This window comes from Amblyomma mixtum, chromosome 7, assembly GCF_055824585.1.
Source record: "Amblyomma mixtum isolate Tamu chromosome 7, ASM5582458v1, whole genome shotgun sequence".
In the NCBI taxonomy this organism is placed as follows: Eukaryota; Metazoa; Arthropoda; class Arachnida; order Ixodida; family Ixodidae; genus Amblyomma; species Amblyomma mixtum.
In genome coordinates, this window is record NC_143018.1 from 20,581,136 (window position 1) to 20,594,373 (window position 13,238).

General features: G+C 48.1%; 2 protein-coding genes across 3 annotated transcripts in view; one reads left to right on the forward strand and one right to left on the reverse strand.

Annotated features, from left to right (window-relative positions):
* Nucleotides 1–13,238, reverse strand: part of LOC149335173 (actin nucleation-promoting factor WASL-like) — a 58,999-nt gene that overhangs the window by 29,277 nt on the left and 16,484 nt on the right. The window lies entirely within an intron of this gene.
* Nucleotides 386–13,238, forward strand: part of Pfrx (6-phosphofructo-2-kinase/fructose-2,6-biphosphatase) — a 164,926-nt gene continuing 152,073 nt past the window's right edge. Inside the window, exon 1 of one of the 2 annotated variants that reach the window (XM_089551851.1) lies at nucleotides 386–540. Coding sequence is in view for 1 of the 2 variants with exons in the window: in XM_089551856.1 (XP_089407982.1) it covers nucleotides 492–540 (49 nt within the window). In the remaining variant the exon portion in view is untranslated. The remainder of the gene's footprint in view (nucleotides 541–13,238) is intronic. The other variant, XM_089551856.1, reaches the window with a different exon arrangement.

The following is a 13,238-nucleotide window of genomic DNA, read 5'->3' on the forward strand; positions in this document are numbered from 1 at the left end:
ACCGGCTGTGGCTTCCCTGGCTTGTGTCGAGCGAAGAGCCGTTGTGGTGGCGGCTACACAGTGTGACGTTTCTTTCCTTCATTTTTTGACATAAAGCAAGCAAAAAGTTGATGTTTAACTTTCTCTTAGCTTCATAAATTTATTATTTTCAGTGTGCGGCACAACAACGAGTTTAGAGCCAGCATTTTTAAAACGTCAATTCTACTCATGGTGTCTGGAACTGAAAATTGAAAGGTATTTTGTTTGTTGTAACTCTAATTTACCGCTATCGTATGGCAGGATATTTTTATTTTAATGACTGTTGTAGTTTCAGCGAACAAAATTTTTGTTTTGTTTAGTTTCTCAAAAGTCCGCCAGGTGCTGCAACAGTGCTTCGCATTCGGCAGCAGCGTCGGCCGACGGCGGCGTGTGTGCGTCTCATTCATTGCAAGTTGTGGTTGTGACTGCGAACCGAGTTCGGCTGTACTATTAGTGCGATCGTCACCCGTGGCATGGTGAGCACATACCGTTACAACGGACCGAAGCCATTTCCCATCCGAGGTAAGCCACCAACAGGTGTTCCGACAGCACGGACGGAGACACCGCGCGTTGCGCAGCAAAAACGAGAAAACTCTCTCGAGTACCCCGACAGTCGAGCCGGGTTGCCTAGGCCTTATATGAAACACAGGAGCCTCTGATCGTTATCGATGCTTCTGTTCTCACCTGCGCACTGTAAATTAGTTAACGAAATTGAACCGAAAACCGTTCAGCTCGACCGTGGGACGGAAAATGCAGACTTCGTGAAATTCGGCCCGGCTAGCGCGACGTAGGTGCTGGTGGAAGTTCCCCAGGAACGTGGATCGATGATAGCTAGCCTTTCGGGCGAACCACTCGCGTGATCATCGTCTCAATACTTGATAAAGTTCGTTTGTGACCCTGGCGCTCGAAATAAGACGCGGCTACTCTTCGTGCGGCGAATGCCGGCTTAAAAAAACTGGCGTGAACACGTCTAGTACTCGGGGTAAGTAGTTTCGCTTGCTCACTGATCGTTGTCCCTCCGAAAATCTGTTACACCACCCGAAACTTCGTGTTGTTGTCTTATTTTTGTGAGCCGACCCAAGAAAGCGTGCAACGAGCGGAACTTGTAAAGATAAAAGCCAAGTTTCGGTCCTGTTGTGCGTAAACATGAATGTTCCCCTCGCCTTTGGTTCCGAGGACACCTGTGGCCATCGGCCCGCAGTGTGCCCTCGGGCGCGTATAATTGTTGGCGATGTCCTTCCCACGATGCGGAGTGTTCGGTGGTAAACCGTGGAAACTTGCGCCAGCGCCGCACACGTGATGGACACGTGAAACCGTTTGCGACGGCGCTGTCGCGTTCAGCTTGCACTGCTGCCCTTCGGCATCTCCTGGTTTCGTGCGAGAAGTCGGCTCACGTAGGTAAGTGTACGTGTCGCTACTGCAGTAATCGGGTTTCGCAGACACATGCTGTTTCCGGTCGCCCGGATGAGATTACATTCGTTTTATATTTCCGCGTTTCCAGGAGAGACCGGTTATTGTGCCCACAGGCGTGAACATGTATTGTGACCTGACGGAATAGAATCGTTTCGGTCGTCCGTGTTTTGACAACCGCCACGATTCGCTGTCGCGTTTCACGCTTCTGAGGGCCTGCGTATCGAAGCGGACGGACGAAGGTGAACGGAGATAAAAAACAAACCTTGAGGGTCGCTGAGCGAAGTGCGCTTTTTTCTTTTTGAAATCGTCGCCGTCGTCTCATCACGCCATCACGCGGTCCATAACCGGACGACATTCCAGTAGTTTAGCATCTTTCGTTGTTCATCGTTCCCGCCGATACTGTGCAAGCAAACAGCGATTCCCTCCTACTTAGAGTTACTGTATATGAGTAACTCTACTCTTACTCGCAAAGCAGAGCCCCCACACGGCTATTTGCAGTAACAAACAGTTTATCTGTAACCATAAGAAAGTTTACTTTGGCGTGTGTGGGTTGGATGTGTTCGGCAGAGTTATCCTTTTGTTATTGAGTGACGTCAGCAGGGTCCGGAAGCTACGTTGTCAAGGCCAATGAGACCATAACGAGACATAGTTAGACTAGAATGAATGGGAAAGCGTTGTGCACGTGCGTGTAAGTGCTGACCTAGAAAACAAGTGTTTAATCAACAAGCCTAGATAGTGCCCAAGAGCAGGAATGCAGTTGTGAAAGTAACTAGTAGATATATCTGTGAATGTAAAGTGTCACCCAGGTCTGAAAGTATTTGCAGAAGTTGTTGGTATAAATATAGGTTATGTTGGCACTATAATGAACTGCAGCCGACAATATCTTTCATGAAGGACTGAGTGTCACCTGTGCTCTTTCCGCTAGCTTGATTCGTGGTACAAACTTTTTAGTTCTTTGCACATCTTGGCTCTGTTTCTGTTTTCCATTCTGTTGACATACTTGCTGACATAGAACGTTCGCTAAAGAGGGATTAGGAAAAGAAATTAGAATTCCTTTTTAGCTGCTATGTTCACTCTTGTCAGTTGGTTCAACACCTGTATATGTCTGTATTCTGAGTGTGTACACACCTCTGCTGTCGTTCTTTATCCTGTCCTAACTGCTTACTGGGAAAATTGGAATGCTTGCGTTTCTCTCTCCTAAGGCATGCATGCAGTGCATGGCTTGATTTTTCATTCTGCTTTGCAAGAAGCATTTTCATTAATTTTCTGGGCTTTATTCATGAATAGGCTTGCAGTGCAATTTCCACTGTTCCTCCATGGGTGAAAAACTTATTTTATGGCCATCTTCAGTAATTACTCAGTAATCTTTCTGCTTCCTTTGCTCAAGAAAAAAAAGAGCAAAAGTTTGCAGATGCCTTCACGATAATTTGCAAAAGGTCGCACAAGTGTTGGAAGTTGAGCATCAAGTTAAACAACTGTAAGTAAGTGTTTATTTGAAATGGTGAAGACACAGGACACGATATGAGATCATTATTGAAGTATGAACCATTTAAAAGAAACATTATGTCAGCACATCACCTCTCACTTCGTTTTACGAATAGGTTAGCTATCGCGAAAAGCAGTTACTGAGGTTAATCAAGGTCTGCCATTGAGTTTTACTCCCATTATGGGCCTTTCGCAAATTCGTTTTGTTATGTCCAGTTTTCTGTTTACCTTTTGTTGACAGCATTTGCATTATCCTTTCACATCCTGAACTCATGAAGAGTTGTGCGAAAAACAGAGGGTAGGTGAGGTGGGTGAAAAGGTACTGGTGAGGAAGCAGAAATTGCAGGCTCGTTCACATCACTCGCATGCTTCCAGCAGATGTTTATGTAGGTGATGCAGTTGTGCCTTGATTGCTCACTAGGAGGCGTTTTTGTTCAATTTGGTTTCCGTTGTTTTTCTGACACAGCATGATCACTGCAAGCATGGCGGATCTTATAGTGTTCCTGCTGCTAAGAAGCGTAAAAAAATTGGATGTCGATGCGTTTCGCTCAAGTAGGCGTTTCAAAAGTGGCATTTGAATTTGTGTAGGTGTGTTACTGCCTAATTGCCTTTTCCTGTTCCTGTCAGAAGGGCAAGCAGAACACCGTAGTGTCAGGAGACACAGAGCGACATTGTTATTTTTAATGGGAGCCTGCACTATAGGGTAAAACTGCCCTTGAGTACATGCGTTGATGTGGGGGTTTCGTCTGTTTCTTGCCTTGCATGTTCCCTTCGTGTTGAAGTATCACTCTTCTGCGGGAAATTCTTCTACAGCGAGGGTAATTTATTTCTAGGCGTTCTTGCGAGGTTTATAAACTTTGTGGTAAGTTCATGTCACTTCTTGCAAGCTCGTTTGGGCAGCTAACAGCGCCTTCAGTAAATACTCGTATACATAAAATCGGCAGGAATAACATTTTCTGTCATTGTGTTTAGCCTCCACCTCCCACCACCACTTAGAAAAGTAAAGGATCGGACCGGCGTAGCTCGTAAAATCGTTAAAGCGTCCGCACATTGTTGCGGTTAGAAGATGCGTTATAGCGCGCTGAGCAAGAAAATAGATGTGGGCTTTAGTTCGTAGTTGTACTGAGGCGATGAATGCCAACAGTCTTGGAGAAAAAAAGACACTAAGAAGCGACAGCATACATTTAATGACGCAGTCTACAGGATGGTACTGTTTTCTGCCGCAGTCGACAGGATAAGGCCATCACTAAGCAGGGTTCTCGCTTTCTTTTTTCTTTGAGGAAACTCTTGGAAATTAATAAAACAACCCAAATAGTGAATGACAGGTAAGTGCCGCGTCGGCGGCTCGCCTGTTGACAACCGCAGCTGTTCGTCGATAGTAGAAGCCTCCCACCACAGCTCGCTGAAGAGTCAGAGAACGCCGAAATGTTAGCGTGAAAAGAATCGCAGCATCGCTTGTAGCTGGAGCTAGTTAGGTGATAGTGGCTATTAAGGGCGAGAGAAGTCGGCTTCAGAGAGCGTGGCTGTTGGTTGGTCGCTTCGCGCATCGTTGCTCTCGGAAAAGCGCGTCATCCGCTGAGTGAATGCAAATACGAAATTAGGAAGCAGATTTCAGACCTGATAAGCCACACGCAGCTGTTAGGACTGGATGTCTGTTCTTTATCCCGTTACTCATTCCTACTAAAGAAAAAGGCATTCGGACGGAGAGATGTCTTTTGACAACGCGTACAATAGGCTTACTTGACACCTCTTCTGGTAGCTTGAGCAGCGATCTAAAAGTTTTTAGTTGTAAGCATTTGTGAGATAGTAACTGTGAAGCCCGCGCTATCTGTGGAAGAGCAGCTGGAATGCGGTGCAATATTTTAAGTCTCTGCGCCACCACTCGCCAAAGTGGTGCAAAGCAATTTTCCCTTGGTTCTGTAGGTTGCAGTTTAGGATATCAGCGGACAAACATCTGCCTTTCAAGAATTTATTTTGATGCGCGCAGCGCTCTCTCCATTACGGGATGTTGGAATCGGTTTCCGATCTGCTTTTATCCTCCCGCTTTGAGCATCTGTCGGTGGCCGAGCGCCGCGCGGATCCGCCCGCAGCGCGGTGGTTTCGCTGCTTGGGTTTTCTTTCCTCTTCGCAGAACTTGGAGGTCCCTGCATTTTTCAGCTGGACTACATCTGTCGCGAGCCGAAGCGGTCGTCTATGGTAACGTTGGCTTACCGGGAGCTTCTCGCAGTTCGACTCTGCGCTCTCTGTCTCTCACCGCCCGCTCAACTGCCTGCAGCGGGAGTGCAAGGGCGAGACTTCGTTACGATTCTACTCCAGTTCTACCCCGACTCGATGCTCCTCTATCGGTCATTAGCGAGAGTGCCGACCTGTTATGTCTGCCCCTGCAGTCGGATACGACTCGAGAACGAAGCGGCAAACACCCATCAAAGGAAGCCCTTCAGCCATGGTGTCGACCGATTGTCATGACGTCGCGGGCACCTGGCGGCCACTCTAAACACGAATACGCCTATATGGGAGTAAAAAAGGGAGTAAGCTCTCTTCTAGCGCACACTCTCTTTAAAAGGGTGTTCGCCGGAGGACAACTTTACACCCTTTTTACTCCTTTCCGTTTAGAGTGCGCGATGTCACGCTAGAGGGTTGATCGCAACGTGATGACTAGAGGCCGGATTTTTAGGCACTAAAAAGCCCGTTTTAGACGCCATAAATAGGCGGCTAAAATTGCATTTTAGGCACCGAACAGAGAAAAATAGGCACTATAAACTTTATCAAAAGTGCACACAGTTCCGAACTTCAGCGCGCAATATCTGCCGTAAAAAAAAAAAAAAAACTCAGCAGGAATGATTTGGGACCTTAAGCAAGGTGCGAACATTAAAAGCCATTTTTTTTAAGGCTGTTGCGCAACTTTTCGTGCAATACACATGCTTCAGCACAGCAAAAGGGACGGTTAGCAAGCCTTTTAAAACACCTTGGTATACCTCTAAATAAACAATTCGCTTGTCGTGTACAAAAGTAGAAACAATGAACACCTTAACAGTAGGCCATGTATTTAGAAATTGATAGAAACGTTGTCAATTCAAAGCATCTGACAAATGAGTTCAGTCTCCGCTCACACAGGAATTGAACTTATTTATTGCAGGCATACACGATGCTTCAACATTAATAAATATGTTGTCATTTGTGTAAACAGTGTTCTATATTTTGTGGCTTCACATGTCTGGAGCGACGCGACTATCAAATGGTGCTTGCGATTAGAAGGGTCTGGAAACCATAAATACGAGATGCTAGAAAGTGTTACACACAGTGCTGCTTGATGCGGAATATGCCGAAAAGAATCATAGTTCTGCACGGGCCTACGTACATCCACGAGGATCCATGGTAAAATAAACATCATCCATCTAGAAATCACTGTTAAAGCTATGGAAGCAGTAGCAGACAAGCACCATCTGAGGCACAAGGAACGAAAATAAGGCAGGTTACCCAGGTGGAAATTTTAATCAGTTAAACTGTTTCTAGCAGGTTTATGGAACATTTTACTTCAATTGGAACCAACTGGAATTATTTGGACGAACGTATAACTTACTCCGCATACTTTCCGAATTGTGGTGCCATCTGGTCAACTACCACTTTAACAGCCAAAGTCATCAACAAGCTCCCACGATAAAATGGCAGAAAATAGAAAAAAGGTTGCTTCGATATTTTCGGCTGACGTGGTTGGTATTGTGTACACAGCCGGCGTAGGTGCAGTGTTCACCGCAGCCAACTGACGAGGTCATCTAATGTTGCCACGTGTGTGTTCTACTCAAAACCGAAATGGATTCGAGAGCAAACAGAATCTGAAAGCAAAACCACAGCGTATTTCAGGCCCCTTTTCTGTAAAATAGGGCATTTTTAGGCACCGACGTCGGAAATAGGCATTTATAGGCACTGACACCCAAAATAGGCATTTATAGGCACTATAAAAACACTATTAAACATATTGTCAACACCTAATTCGTGCTCATATGTAAAAATGGTGCGCCTACGAAGCGTTGAAAAAAAATAGGCATTTGCTTAAAATCCGGTCTCTATAGTGATGACAAACTACCCACACCATTGGCTGGATGGCCTCCTTTCTTAGGTCCTGAGTCGTGTCCGACTTAGGATTGTCCATCAGAGTGGACGACGACCTGATGGAGTTGTCAGGTGATGGGCGTATTGTATTGGCCCACGGCCGGCTAATCTGGCTTGCCGTGCGAGCCACGAGCCACCGTAACCCGACGGCTTGTGACAGACGAGCTTCCCCATTCGTCGCCATGTAAAACGTTCAGGAGGACACACGTGGTGCCAGTAATGAGAGGGCTTTGCAATACCTGTGAGGATTTTTACTGAGAGTGAACAAGTGCACCTTTCCATACATGCGAAGTCAAACTGAGGACAACGCAGCGAACTACGGTAAGAAAAATGGTAGGTGTAACGTCGAGAGTCAGGAAGAGGGCAGAGAGGATCAAGAAACAAACGCGAGTGAATGACATCCTAGTCGAAATCAAGAGGAAGAAGTGGGCTTGGGCAGGGCACGCAATGCGAAGGCAAAATAACTGATGGTCCTTAAAGGTGCACTGAAGAGGAATCTGAACTCGTCTTTTTACCGCTGGAACTCGATCTACAAGTTCCGAGCGTTCTGAGAAACTTGGAATAATTGCCCTGTGCGACCGATTTCCTTTATTTAAATCGTATTAACGTCGGCTCCCGCCTTTTCTTTTTTCAATTCCCCGAGACGGTGGGGAGGAGTCGACCAACCTCTCGCCCAGTCCCGTGGCGGCTTGCCGCTGTGGCATCGGCGGAGTGATACGTAGTGATCGGCGAAAGCAAAGAGTCTACGCGTATTTTTATTTCCGTGGGCTTAATTTGCAACTATGTAGTCTCTGACTAGATCTATTTATTCACGTAAACCTAAAAAACAAAATAAAAACGAAAGCAAAGTCGCCAAGCAACTGCCTGCAAGGCACTCCATGCGTTGGTCGACTCCTCCCATCGTGTGCGGGGAATTAAAAAAATTCGCCAGCCGGGACGTTTAATCCGATTTAAATTAAGGAAATCTGCCGCACAGGGCAGTAATCCCGAGTTTCTAAGAATGCTCGGAACGTGTAGATCGAGTTCCCGCGGCAAAAAGGCGAGTCCAAATTCCTCTTCAGTGCACCTTTAAGGGTTACAGATTGGATTCCAAGGGAAGGAAAGCATAGCAGGGGGTGGCAGCAGTTTAGGTGAGCGAATGAGACTAAGAATTTTGCGGGGATACGGTGGCTGCAGCCGGCACAGGAATTGGAGAGAGATTGGAGAGGCATTTGCCCTGCAGTGGGCGTCTTCAGGTTGTTGATGATGATCAACTTTTGCTCCATTCTTCCTTACATCACCGTCATTGCGAGGGCGCTGTAGTCGGATACAACTCAAGAATGAAGCGGCGGATGCTCCTTAAAAGAGGCCCTCCATCCACAGGCGTCGACTGATTTTCGTAACACCGCGGCTGATCAGGTTAAACTGCGGTTCATCCCCTTTAATCTGCCACCCACTGCGTCGTCACGTTAGCAGTCCCAAGGGGATTAACCGTGCACGACGTCATGAGAAATCAGTCGACGCCATTGGCCGAAGTGCCTCCTTTGAGGTGCATGTCGCTTCTTCTTCAGTTGTACTCATGCTTGCATGGCGAAATTCGGTATACGGCCTTATAGCATTGCTCCTGCGGACGGCCTGATTTTAGGGGGTACAACGGCAGCTGTGTAACACGTTTTTCTTTCCTCTATAGTTTTGCTTCTGATGAGCAGTAATAGCCGCGATACTGCTCCAGCTTGTATGTTCATACAGCCAAATTCAATACCTGTTTGTTATTTTCATTGCAGCTACAGTGGAACCTCGTTATAGCGAAACGGTCCGTAGCGAAATAAGGGATATATAACGAAGGAATGACGATTCGCCTTGGAAGCTCGGTCAACACGGGCTATATAACGAAGCTACGGCTATAACGAAGTAGTCGCCGCGGTCCCCTCGAACTTCGTTATAGCGAGGTTCAGCTGTATATATCTGTACCGGATTTGCGTTCCTCTGATCACCTCCTTCAGTGGGTGCCCGTGCCTGGCTTTTCTCGCCGTTTGGAGGACATTTATTTCCGTTCATTACGTTCTTTGCTTCATTCTTTCGTTTTCCTTCCCGTACACATCCGCGGTGGAACCAGGTCAGGCCGGGCGCGATGCCTATCGCCGCCTGCTCGTCCGTCCGCGGCGCCGTGGCAGGATGCCACGAGCTCCCGCGGCGGCGACCGAACCCTGACGGAGACAAAGGCATCGAGGTGTTGTCGTAGGTGCGCCTCTTACGACACACTGCTTGTCTGAAGCGTCGACACGTCGCCTGTCGTGTAAACAGGTCGTCGATCTTTTCCTTCGCTTGTTTATTTTTTTTAAAATTATATATCTTCAAAAATATTCGCATTCACACTATGCAGTGAAGTCTGTGAAGGGTATGGGCCGGATTAATGTCATATTAAAATTACACTTCGCGCAGCCCTGAAGGAGGCGGCACCGCGGGTCTGTGGAGAGCTCTTGTGGACTTTGTCTTGATGTAGGTGGCGATAATTACCTACCCAACTCACTTGAGCTCCCAACTCATTCGCTGCCTAGCTGCCTCCATGAAACTTGTGGGTTCCTAAGTGGACACAGGCCACCACCCACCGCGGGTTCGAGCTTCGCGCGAGCCAAGGGCCCCGATCAGCCGTCACCACACACACACTGGGACACCGATGCAGTGCACTCAGCCTCCGCTGGGAGGAGAGCGATTCGCCGCAAAGAAATAGGCCTCCAAGTTCACAAAGGAGACGTTTATTCACATCGTCCTCCAGCTGATACACACACACTCAATAGTCACCCCGTCCCGGGGGCGCGCGAGGAGCAAGGCTCCGCTGCGCGCACGAAGCGACTCGAGTAATGCGCACCGCTAGCACGCCGCTGCAGGAGAATGTCCCCGCGGCAGTGTTGTGATCTCTCTCTCGTGTCGACCGTTGGGCCGGTTGCGAGAGAGAGTGGGCATTCAACGCAAGGTACGCCTGTCAGAGGTCGCTGGACCCCGCTGGACAGGCTCGAGCCGCGGCAGGTCAGAGGACACGTGCGGGCGAGCTCGAGTAAGCACTGGTCCGAACGGCAAAGGCCGGCACGGACAAACAGTAACGTACGCACCTTACGCTGTCTCAGAGGGATCTCTCTCTCTGGGCTCCGCTCGGACGGTCGCGCAGCGCGCGGCCGCCCAAAGCGGGTCCCAAATTCCCGCCAAAAGGCGCCAATGGCAAAGGCCCTTGGGGAGCCGGGGCGGAGCTGTGGCTAAATGACAGTGATTAGTCACCCAGCCGCCTCTCCACCGCCTGAGGCGGGAGCAAGGGAAAGAGGAGAAACAACGCAGGAAGCCGGCACAGCCGCGCAAAGGCAACGGCGGAAAGCCAGGATTCCCACAAACTACAGAAATCACTTCGTCTCCCAGCTCACTGTCTCTCCCTACTCATTGTCTTTCTCCCTGAACTCGCCGATCTCACTCACTCACTCACCTCACCTCACCTCACCTCACCTCACCTCGGCTCGGCTCGGCTCGCTCAGTTCCATCGTTGGATCTGTGCCCCTTACCGTATACGTTCTTCATTCTTCATTGACTGGGTGTTCAGACTGCAGAGTTTACGAGTCATGTTTTTGTTCTTGTTCTTCGTTGTTCACAATAGTCCTGAGAAGTATTGATGCGTCAAGTACTTTTCCGTCGCAGAAGACAAGGCGGCGAGTTCTGTGTGAAGGTTAGGAACAAGAGTTGACCTGCCGGTTGGGTTTACTGCTCGCGTTTAAAATACTTGTCATACTCGGTATGAGAGCCTGATCAGCTTCTTCGCACTTGGAGCCGGAGCACGCCGGCTTTGTCCGCCGAGAGCTCCAGCTGTTCACGGGGCTGAGATTTCCGCGGTGCGGTATGCTGTGCATGCCGTCGGCTTTTTTGCACATTCCAGGCGGCACCCTCCTGTGTGTGCACGCGGGCTGAACGCAGCTGCTGTAGTTTCCCTTGCAAAAACGGGCGGATCGTGCGGGCTGCCCAGGCCGAAGCCCAGGGACGTCTCCAGTCGGCAGTGCGTGTTCCATCTGAGGTCGCCTGCGGTTCAAATACCGCACGAGCTGCTCTCTAAAAATCGCTTTACCGAGGTGTAATCCGAGAAGCAGCAAGCACACACTATACAAAAGGACTACCCCTGTCACACTAGCACATTTAATGTCATTCTAATCGAATGACATTGGCACCTAATGTCATTAATCGACTGCTACACGGAAACATGTAATGTAGGTTCGAATGACATTCTCCATCGAATGAGTTAGGGGAACTCATTCGCATTCGATCTCGAACCGAATGCGTACTCTGGACACCAGGTACGCAGCAGAAACAAGCGACGCGAAAAAAGTGCACACTGCAAAACTTAGAAAGTGTATTTACTTAGTTCTGGTAAAAAAAGTTACTGTTGGTGTGATTGTGTTCACACTAGAGGCTGTCGTGGATAGCTATTACTCTCGCTTTCAGCAGCAGCCAACAGCAGCGGCCGTGCGTGAAGCAGCGTCTTTCCCGCGACCGTCGGTCATTTTGGGTTCCGTGCTTCTTTCTGGCTGGCGTGCCATGTTCGTTAAGCTAGAAAGTACTTAAAGACGTAACTGAGCAGTTCACCTTTTGGAAGTCATTTCCATGCTCCGCGCGTGTCCGCGCGCCGCCATGTCAGGCATTTTGTTTGTTTACAGTTATCGGATTTTTGATCGACTTTGTACTTGGCTTGGCTTTTGGTGGCTAAAGTGGTGCAGAATGGCCGGAAGTAATATTTTAAGCTTATAATACTGCACACAAATGTTCTCATTCGCTTTTGAAACACTGTACAACAATTTCAAACACCTCTTATGCGCGCTGATGGCTTTCAGTTGAACAATTTTTTTTTTTTTCACCGATCACCAATGCCATCATTTTCGAGTGGCATTATTTTTTCCCGTGTAGCACCGAAAGACACCAAATGACATTCGATGCACCGATTGCTTAGGTTCGAATGACATTAAATTTGTTAGTGTGACAGCGGTGTTACACTCTTTTTACTTCCATATAGGCGTATTCGTGTTTAGAGTGCAGGATCGAATCTCGGCCACAGCGGTGTAGCGTTTCGGTGGTCGGGAAGTGCAGAAAGTCCGCCGGACGTTTACCTTTGTGGTAGTGCCAATTTTGCCGACAGCTGAGATGGGTTGCGAAGTTTAGTAACACTGGATAGGGGTCGTAGGATAGTCGTGCGTCACGCGAGGTCACTCAACCTAAGGGGCAACTTCCGGCGTGACGTGCGCAGTGAGGGAAACCTAGGAGAGAGAGCGATAAGGGAGTGAGGAGAGAGCGGACGGCGCCGACGACGACATGATTTGGCCGAACGTGCCATATTGCAGCTGTCGCTGACAAACGCCCGTGTTATATGTGCGATGTCATTACACGGTGACGTACCCCAGGTAATCCGGAGTCCTCCGGTGTGGCGTCCCATATGGCCTACGGGGCTTTCTTGCCGTGGGAAAGATCACTCTCACTCAATCAATCAATCAATCAATCAATCAAAACAAAGCAACATTTGAGAAAAAGCGCACTTAGTGGTGCTCATTGGGACACTCTTCAGCTTAAGCGTTGTAATTGAATGTAATTCGAGCAGTTCAAACATAAATTAATTCTGACTGAACATTCGCTTGAGTAAGAAAAAGGTGTACTCGGGGGCCCTTTGCGATGTTAAAGAATAGAGTTGAAATATTCCGATTATCAAGGATTATATTTTGAAGGTCTAACATCCCTTAAAGATTCCGTCGTCATTGTTTTCGTAAAATCCTTGTCATGGTGGTGAAAAGTAGCTTATAATAGTGCAATTAATACCTGTCTGTTTGTAAGCTATAGGGTGTTAACGAGAGGGCTTACACTTTTGTACTGGGTCCGTATTTACACTCTCTATATAGCATCAGTAGCGTGGCATGCAGAGAGTTTAGTGAGGCAAAGCAAAGTAAAGATTCTATTGAGAGGAGTTATGGGACTTTTATGAGTCACACCTTACAATATCGGAAAACCCCTTTGTCAGGAGACACAGTTAAGAACATAGGATTCTCGTGGAGAGGTCGCAAAGTAAAAATGGTTTATTTAGGAGTATATCTAGGGTGAACTCTGTGTGCTGTGCGGGGGTTTTAATAGGGGATAAATACATTAACCCCGCGTAACTACGGCCGACAAAGTTCAAAGCCGCCACACCCCACACCGTAATCACGAACGCTATCCGAACG